The sequence below is a fragment of the Mauremys mutica genome, chromosome 14 (assembly GCF_020497125.1).
Source record: "Mauremys mutica isolate MM-2020 ecotype Southern chromosome 14, ASM2049712v1, whole genome shotgun sequence".
Lineage (NCBI taxonomy): Eukaryota > Metazoa > Chordata > Testudines > Geoemydidae > Mauremys > Mauremys mutica.
In genome coordinates, this window is record NC_059085.1 from 4395244 (window position 1) to 4417573 (window position 22330).

The following is a 22330-nucleotide window of genomic DNA, read 5'->3' on the forward strand; positions in this document are numbered from 1 at the left end:
CCAGTATCCATGCATTGGGTGTGTGAGTGCTGCCTAATTAGAGTCCCAGACATCTGGTCTATCTAGGACAGGGGTCTCAAACTCAAATGACCCCGAGGGCCGCATGAGGACTAGTGCATTGGCCCGAGGGCCGCATCACTGACACGCCCCCTTGCTGCCCCTGGCCCCACCCCCAATCCACCCCTTCCATGAGGCCCCGCCCCTGCCCTGTCTCTTCTCCACCTCCTCCCCTAAGCGCGCGCAGTTTTAATAAATATATACACTCAGTAATGCACCTCACTCAAAGGACAAAACACGCACTTAGATTTACTGCCTAAGGCTCTGGGAGGGAGTTTGGGTGGGGGAGGGGGTCTGGATGCAGGCTCTGTGCTCGATGCAGGCTCCAGGCTGCGGCAGGGGGTGGGGGTGCAGGCTTTGGGACGGAGTTTGGGGATAGGAGGGAGTGCAGGGGTGAGGGCTGTGGGGCTGAGGGCGAGGGGTACATGATGCAGGAGGGGGCTCAGGGCTAGGGAAGAGGGTTGGGCTGTGGGGTGAGGGCTGTGGATGAGGGGTTCATGATGCGAGGGGGCTCAGGGCTAGGGAAGAGGGTTGGGCTGTGGGGTGAGGGCTGTGGATGAGGGGTTCATGATGCGAGGGGGCTCAGGGCTAGGGAAGAGGTTTGGAGTGTGGGGTGAGGGCTGTGGATGAGGGGTTCATGATGTGGGGGTGCTCAGGGCTGGGGCAGAGGATTAGGGTGCGGGGGGATGAGGGGTTCATGATGTGGGGGCGCTCAGGGCTGGGGCAGAGGATTAGGGTGCGGGGGGATGAGGGCTCTGGCTGGGGCTGAGGATTAGGGTGCAGGGGGATGAGGGGTTCATGATGTGGGGGTGCTCAGGGCTGGGGCTGAGGATTAGGGTGCGGGGGGAATGAGGGCTCTGGCTGGGGCTGAGGGTTTGGGGTTGGAGAGGCTCAGGGTAAGGGAAGCCTGCCTTGCCAGTACTGGCGGAGGGCAGGCACTAGGACCCTGCACCCTAATCCTCAGCCCCAGCCAGAGCCCTCATCCCCCCACACCCTAATCCTCTGCCCCAGCCCTGAGCGCCCCCACATCATGAACCCCTCATCCCCCCGCACCCTAATCCTCTGCCCCAGCCCTGAGCGCTTCCCTTCCCCCCCCCCAGCCCGGCCCCGGCGGGTCCCGCTTCCCTTCCCCCGGCCCCGGCGGGTCCCGCTTCCCTTCCCCCGGCCCCGGCCCCGGCCCCAGCGGGTCCCGCTTCCCTTCCCCCGGCCCCGGCGGGTCCCGCTTTCCCCCCCCCCTTACCCGAGCGCGTCTCCGGCGGTCCCGCTCAGAGCCGCGTGGTGAGGGGGCGGGGCTGGGAGCTCCACGCCGAGCGCAGCGCTCAGCCCAGAGCTCCCAGCCCCGCCCCCTCCCCACGCGGCTCGGATCGGGGCGGGGCTCAGGCGCTCGGACGGAGACTCGGCGCTCTATGCGCCGAGGCTCCAGGAGAGGGGCGGAGGCGGGAGCCTCCGCTCTTCTCTTGGGGGCCCCTGCGGAGCTCCCCTGGGGAGCTCCGCGGGCCGCAGGGAAGAGTTCCGCGGGCCGCATGCGGCCCGCGGGCCGCATGTTTGAGACCCCTGATCTAGGAGCTCTTCTGATCTTCCAGCTGTTAAGCAGCCCATTCATCCCACAAGCATTCCAGGAGGGAGGGGTGGGGGAAAGCCACTTCACAGGTATTCAAAGAGGGCGAGGAGACAAGGCGGGTGGGGGAGAGGGTGGTAATAGACTAGCTATCCTCCTGTCATCTGGTACAGAAGCTGATTTAAAGGATAGGTTACATTCCACAGTTTCACATTTGAGTCTGTTCAGAACCCTTGGGTGAATCTCATCTGGACCTGATGTCTTATTGTTGCTTAATTTATCAATTTGTGCCAAAACCTCCTAACTGGTCCTTACTGAATACAGTCAAGTCATGATCACTGGCCCCATGGCAACCACTAACATCTAGTCCAATGATCAATTTGTCTTTATCCACCACAATGAGGCCCAAAGTAGAGTCACCCCAGTTGGGGCCAAAACTTTGTGTTAGAAAAGTATCTCTCATTTTTTAAAATCTTCACAGATGATTTACGACTGGCTGTGTGAGACCTCCTCCATCTGTCTCCCAATAGGCCGTGTCCCATGCTAACCCAATCAGGGGCTGCAGGTTTGTATAATTCTTGGTGGTCCCCAGAACTGGTCCAGATCCTGCTTAGGGTGACCAGATGTCCCGATTTTATAGGGACAGTCCCAATTTTGGGTTTTTTTCTTATATAGGCTCCTATTACCCCCTACCCCGTCCTGATTTTTCACATTTGCTGTCTGGTCACCCTAGTCTCGCTGCCCCTCCCCCACCCCCACACCTGCCGAAGGCTCTGGAAGGGTGTTTGCGTGTGGGAGTGCATTTGGGGTGCAGGCTCTGGGATGGAGTTTGGGTGCTGGGTGCAGGTTCTGGGCTAGGGCAGGGGGTTTGGGTGCAGGCTCTGGGAGGGAGTTTGGGTGCTGGGCATGAGCTCTGGGCTGGGATGGGGTTGGGGTGCAGGAGGAGCTTTGGGTGCAGACTCTGGGAGGGAATTTAGGTGCTGGGTTTGGGCTCTGGGCTGGGACAGAGGGTTGGGGTGCAGAGTGTGGGGCTGGGGATGAGGAGTGTGGAGTGCTGCAGGCAGGCTGCACTGGGGTGGGGGGCAGAGAGGACTCCCCCCAGCCCTCTCTCCACTGGCAACAGCAAGCTGTGGGGGAGGGGGGACCTCCCTGGCTCCCCCAGCACGACACTCACCAAAGCCCTCCCAGGCTGGTGCTCAGGAGGTCCATCTAGGATAAGCCCCCCACCCCGAGTCGACTTGGAGTCACCTGCCAGGGTGGGGTGGGGGCTGTCATGCACCTCCTCCCTCCGCAGGTGCAGCAGCCACCTCAACCTGTTCCCGGGGCCGCTCCCTTGTAGCCCGCCATAGCAGCAGCCGGGAAGGGAGTGCAGTGCGGAGCTGCAGGGGACAGCTGCCCAGGGCAGCCAGGGACACTTGGGGAGAAGGCGTGTGGGGGCAGCATGCAGAGCCAGGGGACACTCCGGGGGAGGCGTGTGGGTGCGGCAGGCTGGGCCAGGGGACGCTCTGGGGGAGAGGGGCGACTGGCAGGGCCAGGGGACGCTCTGGGGGAGGCGTGTGGATGCGGCAGGCTGGGCCAGGGGACACTCCGGGGGAGGCGTGTGGATGCGGCAGGCTGGGCCAGGGGACACTCCGGGGGAGGCGTGTGGGTGCGGCAGGCTGGGCCAGGGGACGCTCTGGGGGAGAGGGGCGACTGGCAGGGCCAGGGGACGCTCTGGGGGAGGCGTGTGGGTGTGGCAGGCTGGGCCAGGGGACGCTCCGGGGGAGGCGTGTGGATGCGGCAGGCTGGGCCAGGGGACACTCCGGGGGAGGCGTGTGGATGCGGCAGGCTGGGCCAGGGGACACTCCGGGGGAGGCGTGTGGGTGCGGCAGGCTGGGCCAGGGGACACTCCGGGGGAGGCATGTGGGTGCGGCAGGCTGGGCCAGGGGACACTCCGGGGGAGGCGTGTGGGTGCGGCAGGCTGGGGCAGGGGACGCTCTGGGGGAGAGGGGCGACTGGCGGGGCCAGGGGACACTCCGGGGGAGGCGCGTGGGTGCGGCAGGCTGGGCCAGGGGACACTCCGGGGGCGGCGCATGGGTGTGGCAGGCTGGGCCAGGGGACACTCCGGGGGAGGCGCATGGGTGTGGCAGGCTGGGCCAGGGGACGCTCTGGGGGAGGCGCGTGGGTGTGGCAGGCTGGGCCAGGGGACGCTCTGGGGGAGAGGGGCGACTGGCAGGGCCAGGGGACACTCCGGGGGAGGCGCGTGGGTGCGGAAGGCTGGGCCAGGGGACGCTCTGGGGGTGGGGGGCGGCAGGCTGGGCCAGGGGACACTCTGGGGGAGGCGCGTGGGTGTGGCAGGCTGGGCCAGGGGACGCTCTGGGGGAGGCGGGTGGGTGCGGCAGGCTGGGCCAGGGGACGCTCTGGGGGAGGCGCGTGGGTGTGGCAGGCTGGGCCAGGGGACGCTCTGGGGGTGGGGGGCAGCAGGCTGGGCCAGGGGACGCTCTGGGGGAGGCGCGTGGGTGTGGCAGGCTGGGCCAGGGGACGCTCTGGGGGAGAGGGGCGACTGGCGGGGCCGGGGAGATGCTCTGTGGGAGGCGTGCAGGTGGGGCTGGGGGACGCTCTGTGGGAGAGGGGCGACTGGCAGGGCCAGGGGACACTCCGGAGGAGGCGCGTGGGTGCGGAAGGCTGGGCCGGGGGACACTCCAGGGGAGAGGTGTGACTGGCGGGGCCGGGGGGATGCTCTGTGGGAGGCGTGCAGGTGGGGCTGGGGGACGATCTGGGGGAGGCGTGCGGCAGGCGGGGCTGGGGGAGAGACCCAGCCCTGAACATTGGTGGAGCTGGGTCCTCGCCGCCCCTGAACCCAATTGTCTTCCTACAAGTCACAGAGAAGTGCTAAAGGAGAGACAGCCCCTGCTCTCTGGTTTGGACTCAGTGAACTGTACCAGCCCCCCACTGCTTCCGCTGCTGGGCTGCGTTAGTTACCAGCTTGATCAGGTGTCTAATGCCCCGTGCCACTGAGCCCACCATTTTCATCCTCTCTTTCCTTCCAATACGAGTTGTAACCAGCGACATGGACATTCGTCACACACATCATCTCACCAGGTTTCCCTAGTTCCGCTCCTCAATGAGAATTTCCAACTCCTCTTCCTTATTGCCCAGACTCCAGAGATAAGCGCAGTGTTGCTTCTCCTCACACGTGAGTATCTTGCAGGGCATATAAATGGCAGCACTGCATTCCCCTGAGTTCACACGTGTGTTACTGCCAGATGGGTTATCTGTAAGCCAAGGAGAGACTCCAACTCACGTGTCATGTTCTTCCTTCCATTGGAAGGTTCCGTGAGAGAAAGACGTGTCCCCCGGGCTTCGGCAGCACAGAACGCTGGCTTTGCTGCATGCTCTCCAGAACCCTTAGGCCTTCTGTATCAGCTCTGCAGCATCAGAACAGCAGAGCCTGGCTTGGAGCAAGGGGAAGGCCTGTTTTCCACAGAATTCTTCCCTCAGGGCCAGAGCATTCATAGCAGAAATTCCTGCGGGAGTTGTGACCCATGGTGCCTGCCGTAGCCCTCACTGAAAATGTCACAGTCAGGACAGGCTACGAAAGGAAAAGCAGATTCTCCCTAAGAGTGATAGTTAACACTGAAGTTAACCAGTGTGACTGTTGTAGAGTTTATCAAGAAAAAAGAAAAGAAAAAGGAAATACGCAGTCCCCTTTATTGCATTCCAGTTCTCTGGCTCCCAATCAGCACCTGGGCCCAGTGCAATGCGAAGTTATTTAAAAAAAACTCTGCTCACATATACCAAACGTTCTTCTGATCCCAAAGGGTCAGCCGCATTACCAGGTCAGTATTGTTTGGATCTTACCCAAAATACTACGCTGTCAGCCAATCCTTTAGCATCTAAAACTAAAGGATTATTATAAAGAAAAAAGAAAGAACAAGAAGAGAGCTGTTAAATGGCAAAGCAGTCACATATACACAAAGACTTCAAAGTCCATATATCGGGTTCTTAGCAGTATTGGTGAGTTTGCTGGCTTGAAAGTCCCTCTGGAACACATCCCCAGCTTGGATGGGTCATTCAGTCCTTTGTTCAGAGTGTCAGTGTGTAGAAAGGTTGCTCCAGAGGTAAGCAGCAGGACTGAAGACAAAATGGAGATGATGTAGCTGCCTTTATATTCCTTTTGCCATGTGGCTTGTACTTCCTGTGTCCCAAACACAAGCTGTCCAGCACAGGGCACGGAAGAACCTTAGAGCTTTACAGCACTGCAACTGTCTTGCTCAGGGGTGTGAAAAAACACCCCCGAATGCAGCAAGTTTCAGCGCTGTAAAGCGCCAGTGTAGACAGTGCCCCAGCGCTGGGAGCTGCGCCCTTCGTAGAGGTGGGTTTTTTTAGAGTCTGGGAGAGCTGTCTCCCAGCGCTCTGCTGCAACTACATCGCCACATTAAAGTGCTGCCACTTTAACACTGCCAGTGTAGACTAGCCTTTAGGGCAGGGGTTCTCAAACTGGGGGTCAGGACCCCTCAGGGGGTCGTGAGCTGTCAGCCTCCACCCCAAACCCCGCTTTACATCCAGCACTTATAATAGTGTTAAATACATAAAAAGTGTTAATTTATAGGGGGGGGGGGTTGTTCTCAGAGGCTTGTTATATGAAAGGGGTCACCAGTACAAAAGTTTGAGATCTACTGTCTTAAGAGTTCTGGCCATAGGCAGCCCCTACATGGCTTGCTGAGTCATCAGGTGTAGTCCTTGTTCCTTTCAATGGGTTCATTGTCCAGTTGATGGCCCTTGATGGGCCGTCAAGCAGGCCTAGTACTGATGCCAATCTGTCTGGGGGTGCCACCCAGAAACACAGCCCAAGTTTGGAAATACAGATATACCCTACATATCTATAACTCATGATACAAAGATGATACAGACATACAAACAAGATCATCATACTTGGGAAATTGCAACGTTTTCAGATACCTTACATGGCATAACTGGCACAACTCATTGCACTTTTACAATATTGATATTCATGATATCCCCCAGATTCCATACAGCGTCTCACCCCGCAGGCAAACTTGACGCAGAAAGGGGTGGCCCTAGACACTGCTAAATGCATCACTGGAATTTTCCATTCTTGGTCCTGTATTATTACAGCTGTCATGTTAATATCACAAGTACTGGTGTACAGAAGAAATGGTTTATTACGTCTGACGAAGCCAGGCTCTTTAGCAGGGGCAGCTCTAGACATTTCGCCGCCCCAAGCACGGCATCATGCCGTGTGGGGCGCTCAGTGGAGACCCTCCACAGACGTGCCGCCCAAGGCACCCTGCCACCCTCCCGGCGACCGGCGGAGCGCCCCCCGCGGCTTGCCGCCCCAAGCACCCGCTTGGCGTGCTGGGGCCCGGAGCCGCCCCAAGCACCCGCTTGGCGTGCTGGGGCCCGGAGCCGCCCCAAGCACCCGCTTGGCGTGCTGGGGCCCGGAGCCGCCCCAACAGGGGCGGCTCTAGAAAATAGGCTGCCCCAAGCAGCCAAGCACCCGCTTGGCGTGCTGGGGCCCGGAGCCGCCCCTGCTCGTTAGTGGCGCTTCCTTCACGTTCAGCGCTGGAAGGGAGCAGTGTAGCAGGCGCTGGAGCTTGTACAGCGCCGGAGCCCGGCCGCGCTCCAGGCCGTCCCGTGTAGACACACTCTGGGGGACGCTCAGCAGCCCGCACCGCACCCCACCCGCTGAGCTGGGGACGGGCCTGCACGCGGCTCTCTACTGGCCGCTCTGACTCGGGCACTGGGCCGCAGAGCGGAGCAGCCCACGGCGGACGCAGGGGCGAGCAGGAAACTCCCGGTCCGGCGCGGGGCCCCTTGGCAGGGATCCGGTGTCCCGCCCCCAGGGTGTGGCCAAGCAAAGCTCCCCCCTGCCAGTAACGCGGCGCGGCGCGGCCCCGCGGAGGGCGCTGGGAATCCCGCCGTGTAAACGCAACCCGGCTCCACCCCCACCGCCACTGCCACGGCCCCGCCCGCGCCGACATCTTCCCTTTGGGCTGGCGCCGCAGCCGTTTCCTTCCGCGGTCACCAGAGGCTCCTTCCCCCTCCCCAGCTGCCCGGCGCGGGCTGCGCAGACCCCCCGCTACCCCCGGCCATGCGCAGCGCCGCGCACCCCCTGCCTGCTGCTCCCGGCGGCGGAGGGGACCCAGCCGCCCGGCCCCCGCGCCCCGCCAGCGCGGCCACTAAGCCCCAGTGAGCGCCCCGGTCCGCGGCCGCCAGGATGCGAGAGGCGGGGGGCCAGGAAAAGCCGCAAAGTCCGCGCGATCTGCCGCCCCCCGGACTGACCGAAAGGTAAATCGAGTGACTGGAACGGGCTGTGCCGGGGCCACTCCTGTACCCAGCCTGTGGGACGTGCCTTTGGCTGGGGGGCTTTGCAGTCGGGAAGCGAGTTAAGCCTGCCGGGATACGGATAGAAGTGTCACCCCCATTTTACAGATGTCTCTGCCTGCGCTCCCAGGGCCCAGTCGGAACCCAGGAGTCCGGGCTCCTAGTCCAGGCGCTCACTGCCCCGCTTCTCTCCGCTGGATTCTTTTGTGGGATCCAGTGTATTGTCCCCGCTTTCTCTTTCGTTTTCTTTGTTGGTGACCCGACAGTCAACCGAAACCAGCAGCCAGCCAATTGGTGGCAAACCCAGCGTTACACCGAAATGACGGACCCTCTCTAGCCAGGCTTGGAACGATTCGATTTTTACCAGTAAATGTCGATTTCACCATGCGCACACACACCCCACTATGAAAAAATATTTCCATCAATAATCAATTAAATGTACGGATAGGAAACGTAAGTAAAACGCTTTTTGAGAAGAGACCAAATCCAGTGATTTAGGCTTGTCACAAACGGAGTAGTGAATGAATTGTAAAAACAGGTAGGGTTTGTTGATTTAAGGATATTTGCTTTGTGTATTTTCACAGGTGAGATTGGTTTATATAGCTTTAACTTTCTGAATCGCAACATCTGGTGTCATTAAATAAGTGTCTGACCTCCTCCCAGTAATTTCCCACAACCAGGAGAATTTAAATAGATAAAAATCTAAAACAAAGCTTAAAAATCAACACTGATATTATCTGTTGAAATTATAAGTGGGGGAAAAAAAAAAAGTCAGTCTCTGCCAAGCCTCTCTATAGCAAGCCAGGCTTGTTCTTAGACTGATTAAGAACAGGAAAAATGGCTAAATGTATCGAAATATGTTTAATTGTCACAGATATAAAAATATTTGTTATGATTAAGCAGCAAAGAGTCCTGTGGCACCTTATAGACTAACAGACGTATTGGAGCATGAGCTTTTGTGGGTGAATACCCACTGCGTCAGATGCATGTATCCAACGAAGTGGGTATTCCCCCATGAAAGCCCTGGGAGCGCAGGCAGAGTCCTGTAAAGACATCTGTAAAATGGGGGTGACACTTTTACCCATCTCCCAGCAGGCTTAACTTTGCTTCCTGACTGCATGCATCCGATGAAGTGGGTATTCACCCACGAAAGCTCATGCTCCAAAATGTCTGTTAGTCTATAAGGTGCCACAGGACTCTTTGCTGCTCTGACAGAGCCAGACTAACAGGGCGACCCCTCGGATACTTGTTATGAATTAGTCTTTTTCTCTGAACACAACAAAAATGAAGAAATTGGACACAGCAGGCTCCCAAATAACCATGTTAATTACCTACAGACAAACACATCCAAGACCTAGCTTAATGCTCTGGCTTAATGTTTGAGGCTTAACACTTAGTGCTAAGCCCAAATCTAAAGCAGAGAACCCAGTGAGCACCACTAGAAGACTCACAGACTGCTGTAAAATAGTCTGCCTAACTCCTGTACGCTGCAATTAGATGAACCAGCTAGCAGCTTTAGAGAACACTTTCCTTTTCAAGGCGTTTGAAGAAATCTTCATCTGTGGCTGGAATATCTCTGTCCTTTCCTTTTCTATCCCCCAAATGCCAGCCTGCAGGTGACCAAGTTTGTGGGAATGTATACAATGGTTCCCAGCATTGCATGTTATCGCAACAGCTTGGTATCTTTGCATTAATCATCTCATGTCTCCCCCGCTCGCGCTCCCTATGGTGTACTAGAGCAGGCCTTCCCTCTTGTGGGCCTCTAGGGCGGGTTACAGAAATAGGCTGTTCTCCAACAGCGGGTGGGGAAATTCCCACACAGCTAAGGGGTGACATGGTTAATTGCAGGGTTGTTGTAGCCCTGTTGGTCCCAGGATATTAAAGAGACAAGATGAGGGAGGGGATACCACTTCCTGGGACAACTTCTGTTGGTGGAAGGGACAATCTTTTGAGCTTCAGAGCCTTCTTCACGTCTGGGGAAGGTGATCAGAGCGTCCAAGTTAAATACACGGTGGGACAGATTGTTAAGTGTAAGAGGGTCAGACATGCTATAGGAGACCGCTGTCCCACCATGTATTTAGCTTGGACACTGGCTACCTTCCCCAGACCTGAAGGAGAGCTACCTGAAGCTCAAAAACTGGCCTTTCCTCCAACGCAAGTTGATTCCTAACAGACATTGCTTTACCTGCTTTGTGTCTCTCGTGGTTGCAGGCATGTCAGCGGTTTGAGTGTGTGTTACCTTCCGAGGTCTACGATCTTCCAAGCAAAGAACCCCGACCGAGTTCCAGAGTCCGAAGGAATGCAGCGGTAAGATTGTACATCCCGCTCCAGGCACCCAGCTACCTCACCCATGTGCTTATAGAGAGGCCAGCCTCCCACTTCCCGCCTTTGCATGCAGAACGTGTGTGCTGTATGCCCACGTCTCTGCTACTGAGCGTGCTGCTATATCGCCATGCTGGCCTTCCTTCACATAGGAGCTCTCCCGTCACGATCTCGGCCGGCGACGTTTACCTACCAAGCCACGCTGGCTCTGTGTCTCCTGCGTGTGGAGAACTGGCTACCCCATGGGATTGCGAGGCCAGATCCTAGGAAGTGTGGAATGTCTGTAGCGCCTGGTAGGCTCGGGCCCTGAATGGGGAGCAGAGTAAATGGTCTTTTGTGTGCAGGACAAATACTGGGCCAACTTGAGCAGGGGTGGCAGGTTTGTAGAAATTTTGGTGGTGCCCAGAACCTGCCCTGCCCAAACTCTGCCCCCCAAACTCCGCCCCCACCTGCCCAAGGCTCTGGGAGGGCGTTTGGGTGGGGGAGGAGGTCTGGGGTACTGGCCCTAGGCTGGGACAGGGGATTGGGGTGCAGGCTCTGGGAGGGAGTTTGAGGATGGGAGGGGGTGCAGGGGTGAGGGCTGTGGGGTGTGGCTGCAGATGAGGGGTTTGGGAGGGGCTCAGGGCGAGAGTAGGAGTATGGGGGGTGCAGGCTCTGTCTGGGGCTGGGGGGTTTGGGGTGTTAGGCTCTGGTCTGGGGCAAAGGGTTGGAGTGCAGGGGGGTGAGGGCTCTGGCTGGGACTGGGAATAAGGTGTTTGGGGTGCTGGATGGGCTCAGGGATTGGGCAGAGGGTTAGGGTGCAGGGGGTGAGGGCTCTGGCTGGGACTGGGAATAAGGTGTTTGGGGTGCTGGATGGGCTCAGGGATTGGGCAGAGGGTTAGGGTGCAGGGGGTGAGGGCTCTGGCTGGGACGTTTGGGAGGGCTCTGGCTGGGACTGGGAATAAGGTGTTTGGGGTGCTGGATGGGCTCAGGGATTGGGCAGAGGGTTAGGGTGCAGGGGGTGAGGGCTCTGGCTGGGACTGGAGATGAGAGGTTTGTGGTGTTGGATGGGCTCAGGGCTAGGGTAGAGGGTTGAAGGTGCGGTGGGGGGTGAAAGCTCTGGCTGGGGGTCTGGGGTGGGGCAGGGCTGGGAATGAGTTTAGGGTGCAGGCAGGCTGCTCCGGGACAGGGGCCAGAGAGGAGGACTCCCCCCAGCCCTTTCCCTGCCGACAGCAGCGAGCTCTGGGGGAGGAGCCCCCCTTTCCTGCCCCCACCCAGCAGCACACTCACTCCCACCACTGTCACTGCATGTGCTCCTAGGGCCTCTCAGGTCCAGGAATCTCCCCTGCCTCCCCCGTGGTGGGTGCTGGGGGTGCTGCGTGCTCCTCCTCCCCTGCTGTTGCCCCTGACTGTAGCCTCACCGGGGGTGAGGGATGGGCTGCCTCCTTGCCCAGCATGGGGCAGGAGCGCTGACTGGAGGGGGGTGGGGGGACTGTGCTGATGGAGTGTCCCAAAGGAAAATGAAAAGGTCTGAGGGGGAAGGGCAGGCTCAGAGTCAGGCTGCCCTGGCAGTCGAAATGGGGGGCACTAGGACCCTGCGGCAGTAGTTGCTGCACGGAAGAGTAGGGGACACTCTGTGCCTGGGGTGGTGCCTGGAGGCAGCAAGTCGGGGCGAATGACGTTCAGGGGAGGTGCGGGGGGGGGACAAATATTGGTGGAGCTGGGTCCCTGGGCTCTGAATATTGCTGGTGCCCGGGCACCACGTGGGAACATAGCACCCGCCTATGGACCTGAGCTACTCCCTCACCTGTTATGCAGGCGAACGCCAAGGTGAGGTTGGGATTTGGTTTCTTTCCGTCCCTCCTTGTGCGCCAGGCTCCAAACCCAGCTCATCTAAGAGCCCAGGGAGCATTTCTACCCTCAGGGAGGGGCTGAGGGGCTTTGAATAGCACCCTGGGCAGCCCTGTAGGGACTCGGTGGGAGTCTCAGACTAGTGCTGCCCGGCACAGAGGGGACCGGCTGGGCAGGAAATTCTGTCAAAGGGGCAGTTCTGAAGGATAGCTCAGTGGTTTGAGCATTGGCCTGCTAAACCCAGGGTTGTGAGTTCAATCCTTGAGGGGACCATTTAGGGATCTGGGGTAAAAATCTGTCTGGGGTTGGTCCTGCTTTGAGCAGGGGGTTGGACTCGATACCTCCTGAGGTCCCTTCCAACCCTGATAGTCTATTAAATGGAAGCATGGCACTTCTCCCTGAGTGAGGAACCCTGGAGGTAGGCACGTTTGTGTGTGGCGCTTCAGCAGAGACTGGAGGTGGGGAATGGGAGAAGGGTCACAAGCCCCCACTGCAGCTGCTAGCGACCTCTTCCCTCCAGCTGTGCTGTGGAACAGCCGGGCTGTGATATCCTGGGTTATGGCCAACGCGTTCTGGGAAGGGGTGTCTGAGAGAAGGAGGGGAGGGAGCTCAGTGTGGTACCGTCCCTTGAAGCTGCACAATGAAAGATGCACAGGCCTGCTGTTCAAGCACTGCTCGTCACTGAGTGATGCAGCTGGTCACGGAGCTGCACACGGTGACTGCCGTAAAACCCAGTGGGAAGGATGGCCTATTAGGCTTGAGTTCTCTTCTCCTGCACAGACTTCCATGGGCCAGCCTCTGGGTGCTCCAGTTTCTGTCCATTGTGGATAGTAGCTGCACCCTGTCTCACAGGGGTATTGTGGGGAGAAATACATCAAAGCCTGGGAAGTGCTCAAATACCGTAGAATAGGGGCCACAGAAATACTTACGGTAGAATAAAAAGGGGCTTAGACACAGGGAAATCATCCATGTTTACCTGCAAATCCCCTTTCTTCTAGCAGGAAGCTCTGCAGATCCTCTCCAGTGGGTCTCCAGCCTGCCTGGAGCCCGGAATCGGGCCTGTTGGGCAAGGCATGGGAAGTTGTGGATCAGTCCCTGAATGAGAGAATTGCCACAGCAGCTCTAGAAGAGTTACTTTTTTTTTAATGTTGAAACTGTAAGCTCGTTTTGTTATATGCCTGTCAGAGCGGGCTCTGGGGCCATGGCTGGGGCTCCCAAGTGCTCTGCCAATACCAATAATAAATTAATTCATCATGAACAATGAGGAATTAATACCCTCCCATTACAGTCAATTACTGCAGGGAACCTATTCTCCTCAGTCAAAAAACACAGCTCTTGAGATACAGTCCAGAGGTCAGACGTTTTCTTCAGCTGGGCGAGATCTGTGGCCTTCCCTACTAGAAGGATGGACGCTTTGGGGTAAGCATGGGTAGCTGTTTCTGCTCGACTGTACTGCGAGGGGTCACCAGCCCTTTGCGGTGGGATTTAAATAGCAGCCATGGAGGGACCGCAAATAGCTATGTGCATTAAAGATGCAACGGGAAAATGGCTTGCCTGGACAGCCAGAGAAGGAATGCTGGTGAGATCTATGTGGAGGCTCCTGCCCAGGGAAGGGACCTGATCCATCTTTCCTAATGGTCACTGAGCTGTTGCCAGTGAGAGCTGGAGGCAACTGCTGGCCTTTCTGCTGCTTGGTACGTGTCTCTGAACTCTGGGCTGAAGCTGCAGACTTCACACTTCCCTGTCTTCAGACCTGACCCCTGCCTCTTCTCTCTCAGGTTAGAGGACGAGAGGAGGTGGCTGTCTGTCCCTAAAGTCTACGTCCTGCAGCCTTGGATTTTGAACCTCTTGATGAAATACGAACAGTTGGACTCCAGAAATACTCAGGTGCCTGGGCATATCCTGAAAGTAAGTGACTGGGACTTGCTGTGCATCACTTGCCTCTTCCCAGCACCCTGCTGGACGGGGGAAACCCTCTGCTGCGGGATGTCACCGTGGCTTGAGCGTTTCTGCAGGGCTCCACTCACTGGGCTCCCCGAGGGCTAACCAGGAGGGCATGGTGCAGCTTCATTGCCCCTCCTGGGGAAAGGCAAGGGAGCTGAGACACATTAGAGGGCTGATCTTTCCAGCTCCCCACATACCACCTCGCTCTAAAATTGAACTCCTCTCCTGGGGCTCTGGTTCTCTCTTCCCCTTGAATGTTGTGCAGTTTTCTCTCCCTAGAACCCACGTGCCTGCCAGTTCTTTGTCTGGTTCTCTCCCTGCCCCTGTGGCATTTCTCTCTCGGCTTTTTGGGGTGGGGGTGGGCTCAGATCTCTCTCTTTGCCCCTCGTGGCCAACATACCACATGACACCTCCCACGTCTGAGCCCTGAAGCGCATGGTGCTGCTCTTTCCATCAGCCTGAGGTGGTCGCTAGACAGCTGGGCAAGGCAGCCCTTTCCCTCAGCACTCCCGCACCTGCTGCAATGGGGTGGCCTCTGGGGTGCTGCCCCTTCCCACTTCTCGTCCCACTCTTGTTATTTGAACACTGGATAGAGACAGGTCCTTGCCCTGAGGGGTTTGCAGGGTATGACTGTCTTCCAATCAGAAGTATGATCGCAGCACGGGTAGATGTCCCCAAACTAGCTTTGATCCAGCTAGATCAAAGCTAGCTCTAGCACGAATAGTGGTGAAGTCGTGGTGGGACCCTGAGCGGCTGCCTCCCGTGCTGCCGTGGCTTCACTGCTATTGTTACGTGAGCTAGCTTAGCTTGGGCACGTCTACGCATGCTGCAGTCCCAGTGTAGACTTACCCACGACCTACAAAGGCATAGCTGGTGGAGAATGGGGCAGGAAGGCAGTGCCTTGGCCTCACTAAGACCAGAGTGTGTGGGGGTGGGGGGGAAGAGCGTAGTTTATGTCATTAATGTCATAAGAGAAATTGGAGACTGTGATGCCTGAGGCTGGTTGGGAATTTTTTGATAAAAGTTTTTTTCTTTGGAAAACGTCAATTCATCTAAATCAAAACTTGTCGCAGGAAAGGGTCAGTTTTGACAAAGTTCTCGTTTCAGAAAAAAGTTGTATTTGTCCATGTTTTGTTTTATGCAGGATTGTTGTAGCCGTGTTGGTCCCGGGGTATCAGGGACAAGGTGGGCGAGGGAATATCTCACCAATGGAAGTTGGTCCAATAAAAGAGAGACAAGCTTTTGAGCCCCACAGACCTGAAGATGGGCTCTGTGGAAGCTTAAAAGCTTGTCTCTCACCAACAGACATGGTGCCAATAAAACTTCACCCACCTTGTCTCTCATGTTTCATTTTGACATTTTCTAAACAAAAAGTTCAGTTTTTCAGTTAGAAGCCACTTTTTATTTCAAAAGTGAAATTCATTTATAGTAAAAATATGAAAAGGGTCAAAATTGAAACTGGGTGGTGGTGGTGGTACCTAGGGAGGTGGTGGAATCTCCATCCTTAGAGGTTTTTAAGGCCTGACTTGACAAAGCCCTGGCTGGGATGATTTAGTTGGGTTTGGTCCTGCTTTGAGCAGGGGGTTGGACTAGATACCTCCCGAGGTCTCTTCCAACCCTCATATTCTAAGATTCTATGAATTGACCCAAAGTGATTTATTATTATTTTTGGATGCTCAGTTTGCAAATATTTTTGAGATTTTGACTTTTCATCCCAATTTGGGATGGGAATGGTTTTTTTTAAATCAACATACGAATGGCTGTATTGGGTCAGACCAATATCCTTCTAGCCTAATGTCCTCTCTTCCGACAGTGGCCAATGCCAGGTGCTTCAGAGGGAATGAACAGAACAGAGCAATTCTCAAATGATCCATTCCTTGTTGCCCATTCCCAGGTTCTGCCATTGAGAGGCTTAGGGACACCCAGAGCACGGGGTTGCACCCTGACCATCTTGCTAATAGCCATTGATGGACTTATCCCCCCATGAACTTACTTCATTCTTTTTTGAAACTTTGGCCTTCACATCGTCCTTTGGCTGTGCATCATGGTTGTCTGTGCATCGTGTGAATGAGAACTTCGTTTGTTTGCGTATTAATTTCTTATGGTGCCGGCTGGTTCTTGTGTTATGTGAACAGGAAGTGGTGTTTTCCCTATTTGTTTTCTCCACACCAGTCATGATTTTATAGACCTCTATCATATCTCCCCTTAGTCGTCTCTTTTCCAAGCTGAACAGTCCCCGTTTTTAAATCTCTCCAGTAATTTTTGGTGCCCTTCTCTGTACTTTATCCAGTTCTAATTAGGGCTGTCAAGCCATTGAAAAGATTAATCGCGATTAATTGTGTGATTAAACAACCATGGAATACCATTTATTTACTTATTTTTGGATGTTTTCTACGTTTTCAGATATATTTATTTCAGTTACAACACAGAATACAGAGTGTACAGTGCTCACTTTATATATTTTATTACAAATATTTGCACTGTAAAAAAACAAAAAAAAATATTTTTCAGTTCACCTCATACAAAGCTCTGTAGTGCAGTCTGGTTATCATTAAAGTTGAACTTACAAATGTAGAATTATGTACAAAAAATAACTGCATTGAAAAATAAAACAATGTAAAACCTACCAGTCCATTCAGTCCTACTTCAGCCAATCGCTCAGACAACCAAATTTGGTTATAATTTACTGGAGATAATGTGCCTGCTTCTTGTTTACATTGTCACCTGAAAGTGAGAACAGGCATTCGCATGGGCCTTTTGTAGCCCGTGTAGAAAGATATTTACGTGCTAGATGCACTAAAGATTCATATGTCCCTTCATCTTCAAGTACCATTTCAGACAACATGCATCCATGCTGATAATAGGTTCTGTTTGATAATGACCAAAGCAGTGCAGACCGATTCATGTTCATTTTCATCATCTGAGTCAAATGCCACCAGCAGAAGGTTGATTATCTTTTTTGGTGGTTTGGGTTCTATTGTTTTCACATCTGAATGTTGCCCTTTTAAGACTTCTGAAAGGATGCTCCACACCTTGTCCCTCTCAGAATTTGGAAGGCACGTCAGATTCTTAAACGTTGGGTTGACTGCTGTAGCTATTTTTAGAAATCTCACCGTCTTTGCGTTCTGTCAAATCTGCAGTGAAAGTGTTCTTAAAACAAACATGTGCTGGGTCATCATTCGAGACTGCTGTAACTTCAAATATATGGCAGAATGTGGGTAAGACAGAGCTGAAGACATACAGTTCTCCCCCAAGAAGTTCAGTCACAAATTTCATTAACGCATTATTTTTTAAGGAGCATCATCAGCATGGAAGCATGTCCTCTGGAATGGTGGCTGAAGCATGCAGGGGCATACGAATGTTTAGTATATCTGGCACATAAATACCTTGCAATGCCGGCTACAAAAGTGCCATGTGAACTCCTGTTCTCGCTTTCAGGTGACATTGTAAATAAGAAGCAGGCAGCAGCATCTCCTGTAAATGTAAACAAATTTGTCTTAGAGATTGGCTGAACAAGAAGTAGGACTGAGTGGACTTGTAGGCGCCAAAGTTTTACATTGTTTTGTTTTTGAGTGCAGTTATGTAACAAAAAAAATCTGCATTTGTAAATTACACTTTCAGGATAAAGAGATTGCACTACTGAACTTGTATGAGGTTAATTGAAAAATACTATTTATTTTGTCATTTTTACAGTGCAAATATTTGTAATCATAAATAAATATAAAGTGAGCACTGTACACTTTGTATTCTGTGTTGTAATAGAAATCAATATATTTGAAAATATAGAAAAAATCCAAAAATATTTAATAAATTTCAATTGGTATTCTGTTTAACAGTGCGATTAATCACAATTTATTTTTTAGTTGCAATTAATTTTTTTTTGAGTTAATCATGTGAGTTAACTGCAATTAATTGACAGCCCTAGTTCTAATATCTTTTTTGAGATGAGGTGACCAGAAATGCACACAATAAAAGTGTGAGCATACCATGGATTTATATAGTGGCATTATAATATTTACGGTCATCCTATCTATGCCTTGCCTAATGGTTCCTAATATTGTTAGGTTTTTTTGACTGCTGCTACACATTGAGTAGATGTTTTCAGAGAGCTATCCACAATGACTCCAAGATCTTTCTGCAGTGCTAAGAGCTAATTTAGACTCCATCGTTTTGTATGTATTGTTGGGATCATGTTTTCCAGTGTGAATTACTGTGTATTTATCAACACTGAATTTCATCTGCCATTGTGTTGTACAGTCACCCAGTTTTGTGAGATCCCTTTGTAACTTTTCACTGTCTGCTTTGGACTTAACTATTTTGAGTAGTTTTGTATCATCTGCAAATTTTGCCACCTCACTGTTTGCCCCTTTTTCCAGATCATTTGTGATGACTATATATACTCCCACAGTATTCTTGCCAGCAAGTTAAAGAAGTATGGTCTGGACGAATGAACTATAAGGTGGATAGGAAGCTGGGGTCAATGTAGTGATCAATGGCTCGATGTCTAGTTGGCAGCAGGTATCAAGCGGAGTGACACAAGGGTCAGTCCTGGGGCCAATTTTGTTCAGCATCTTTATTAATGATCTGAACGGTGGGATGGATTACACCCTCAGCAAGTTAGCAGATGACACTAAGCTGGGGGGAGAGGTAGATACGCTGGAGGGTAGGGATAGGATACAGAGTGACCTAGACAAATTAGAGAATTGGGCCAAAAGAAATCTGATGAGGTTCAACAAGGACAAGTGCAGAGTCCTGCACTTAGGGTGGAAGAGTCCCATGCACTGCTACAGACTAGGGACCGAATGGCTGGGCAGCAGTTCTGCAGAAAAGGAGCTGGGGATTACAGTGGATGAGAAGCTGGATCTGAGTCAGCAGTGTGCCCTTGTTGCCAAGAAGGCTAACGGCATATTGGGCTGTATTAGTAGGAGCTTTGCCAGCAGATCGAGGGAGGTGATTATTCCCCTCTATTCGACACTGGTGCGGCCACACCTGGAGTATCGTGTTCATTTTTGGGCCCCCCACCTCAGAAAGGATGTGGACAAATTGGAAAGAGTCCAGCGGAGGGCAACGAAAATGATGAGGGGGCTGGGGCACATGACTTATGAGGAGAGGCTGAGGGAACTGGGCTTATTTAGTCTGCAGAAGAGAAGAATGAGGGGGGATTTGATAGCTGCTTTCAACTACCTGAAGGAGGGTTCCAAAGAGGATGGATCTAGACTGTTCTCAGTGGTAGTAGATGACAGAACAAGGAGCAATGGTCTCAAGTTGCAGTGGGGGAGGTTTAGGTTGGATATTAGGAAAAACTATTTCACTGGGAGGGTGGTGAAGCACTGGAATGGGTTCCCTAGGGAGATGGTGGAATCTCCATCCTAAGAGGTTTTTAAGGCCCGGCTTTGTGACAGATTTTCGTTACCAGTCTGCCTGGAGCATCACTTGATCAGGCTGATGCCACAGGACCGTTTGAGGAGGACAATGCAAAACGCATGAAGTGTCTAGATTTTAAAGCTTTATTGATAAAATAATAAAATAACAGCAGAGAGTGCTGGGAACACTCCCACGCCACTCAGGGAGAAAGCATTAGACCCCCAAGCCCTAACCCACTTTCATACTCGCACACGCACTACCCAAAGCTGGCCAGGCTTGGTGTAACATAAGAAGGCGGCGGGGGGGAGGATGGACGGGAGTGCTGTCCTGGGCCCAGGGCATCCGAGAATCTGCTGTGCTCTCCAAGTTGGCCAGCTCTCCGGAGGGTTTTAAGCCCTGGGCTTCTTTGGGGGTGGTTTTGTTCAGGGCCCTCTGTTCCTGGTGCTCTTTGTACTAGTCCAAACAGGCTTTCTATGGTCTCTTCCTTTTCCAAAACATTCCAGCTTCAGGGATGCCTGGCTGGCTCCCACTTTTGTTGTCTCGTCTGTGTTTTCAGCCTCTGCAGTTCTGGCTTTGTTTTCCTCTCTGCTGGTTTCTCTGTCCTGCAGGTGCAGGTCTGTGTAGTCGGTTTCTCACGCCGCTTGGGCAACTTTCAGGCCCCCGTCTTTCAGCCAAGTCTCGGCTGCAAGCAGTGTCCTTGAGCAGAGGCCAGCATCCTATCTCTGGACTGAGCTTGTTCATTGCAGTGTTGAGTTAACCTGTTCTCTGCTCTTCTCCCCCCTTTTGGCCTCTTGTGACCTACAAAGAAACCTTCCACTCTCCACTCACACACCTTTGACCCTCCCCAAAATGCTTTGCAATGCTTGCAACAGCATTAGCAATATACAGCGCTGATCTTCCTTCCCAGGGGACTCCCTAAGGGGATGGGGCCATTGGGTTGCGACAGCTTGACAAAGCCCTGGCTGGGATGGTTGGTCCTGCTTTCAGCAGGGGTTTGGACTAGATACCTCCTGAGGTCTCTTCCGATCCTAATCTTCTATGATTCTATGTTGAACAGAGACCCAGCTATTTACCTCTCTCCACTGACCATTTATTCCTACCCTTTGTTTCCTATCTTTCAACCAATTACTGATCCATGAGAGGCCCTTCCCTCTTATCCCGTGACAGCATAGTTTGCTTACGAGCCTTTGGGGAGAGACCTTGTCAAAGGCTTTCTGAAAGTCCAAGTACACTATATCCACTAGATCACCCTTGTCCACCTGCGTGTTGATACCTCAAAGAATTCTAACAGATTTGCGAGATATGATTTCCCTTCACAAAAGTCATGTTGACTGTTCCCCAGTATATGCTGTTCATTTGTGTCTGATCATTCTGTTCTTTACTGTAACCAATTTGCCTGGTACTGAAGTTATGCTAAGCGGCTTGTAACTGCCAGGTTTGCCTCTGAAGACTTTTTTAAAAATCAGCATTGCATTAGCTACCCTCCAGTCATCAGGTACAGAGGCTTATTTAAGCAACAGATTACATACCACAGTTAGAAGTTTTGCAATTTCATTGAATCGCAGGGTTGGGAGGGACCTCAGGAGGTATCTAGTCCAACCCCCTGCTCAAAGCAGGACCAATCCCCAGACAGATTTTTAAACCCAGATCTCTAAATGATCCCCTTAAGGATTGAACTCACAACCCTGGGTTTAGCAGGCCAATCCTCAAACCACTGAGCTATCTCTCAGGACTGCCCCTTTGACAGAATTTCCTGCCCAGCCGGTCCCCTCTGTGCCAGGCAGCACTAGTCTGAGACTCCCACGAGTCCCTACAGGGCTGCCCAGGGTGCTATTCAAAGCCCCTCCCTGAGGGCAGAAATGCAGGATTTTCAGCTCTATGCTCCCTGGGCTCTTAGATGAGCTGGGTTTGGAGCCTGACGCACGAGGAGGGACAGAAAGAGACCAAATCCCAATGTCGCCTCGGCGGTCGCCTGCATAACAGGTGAGGGAGTAGCTCAGGTCGGCCCAGTATTTGTCCTGCACACACACGACCATTTATCCTGCTCCCCGTTCAGGGCCCGAGCCTACCAGGCGCTACAGACATGCCACGCTTCCTAGGATCTGGCCTCGCAATCCCATGGGGTAGCCAGTTCTCCACACGCAGGAGACACAGAGCCAGCGTGGCTTGGTAGGTAAACGTCGCCGGCTGAGAATGGCTCAGGTGTGGGAATCTCCCTCACATCCTCTTCAGATGAAAAAAATTCATTTAATTTCTCCACAATGGCCTTGTTTTCCCTGAGTGCTCCTTTAGCATCTCGATCGTCCAGTGGCCCCACTGATTGTTTGGCAGGCGTGTGTGTGTCTGTCTGTCTGTCTTGTGCTAGTTGCTCTTCAAATTCTTTTTTTGGCCTACCTAGTTATACTTTTAAACTTGATTTGCCAGATTTTATGCTCCTTTCTATTTTCCTCAGTAGGATTTAACTTTCAATTTTTAAGAAATGTCTTTTTGTCTCTAACTGCCTCTTTTATTCTATTGTTTAGCCATGGTGGCATTTCTTTTGATGGTCTTGCTGGTTTTGTTTTTTGTTTTCTTTATTTGTGATACATATTTAGTTTGAGCCTCTATTATGCTGTCTCCATGCAGCTTGCAGGCTTTTAACTCCTGTGACTGTATCTTTTAATTTGGATTTAACTAACTTCCTCATTTGTGTGTAGTTCCCTTTTTGAAGTTAAATGCTACTGTGATGGGTTTCTTTGGTATTTTCTTTAAATTTAATTGCACTGTGGTCGTTATTACTGAGTAGTAATAATCTCAACATTGTTCGTGGGATGGAAAAGCTCTAGTGAATCCCGTTCCCCTGCCTATGTACACCCCTGAGCTGCTCTCACGCAAACTGATCGCAGGGGAGTTTGCCACCTGTCTTAGGGTACGTCTACACTACGGGAC

The 22330-nt window shown here is 53.2% G+C and overlaps 1 protein-coding gene across 7 annotated transcripts in view; it reads left to right on the forward strand.

Annotated features, from left to right (window-relative positions):
* Window positions 1-7586: 7586 nt before the first annotated feature.
* Window positions 7587-22330, forward strand: part of ACD (ACD shelterin complex subunit and telomerase recruitment factor) — a 38353-nt gene continuing 23609 nt past the window's right edge. For 2 of the 7 annotated variants that reach the window (XM_044986873.1, XM_044986874.1), the window contains exons 1-3: window positions 7587-7906; window positions 10154-10249; window positions 13873-14002. In XM_044986873.1, the coding sequence (XP_044842808.1) occupies window positions 7836-7906; window positions 10154-10249; window positions 13873-14002 (297 nt within the window). In that variant the 5' untranslated portion in view covers window positions 7587-7835. Of the gene's footprint in view, window positions 7907-10153; window positions 10250-13095; window positions 13514-13872; window positions 14003-22330 lie in introns of those variants that run through there. The other 5 variants (XM_044986868.1, XM_044986869.1, XM_044986867.1 and 2 more) reach the window with 4 other exon arrangements.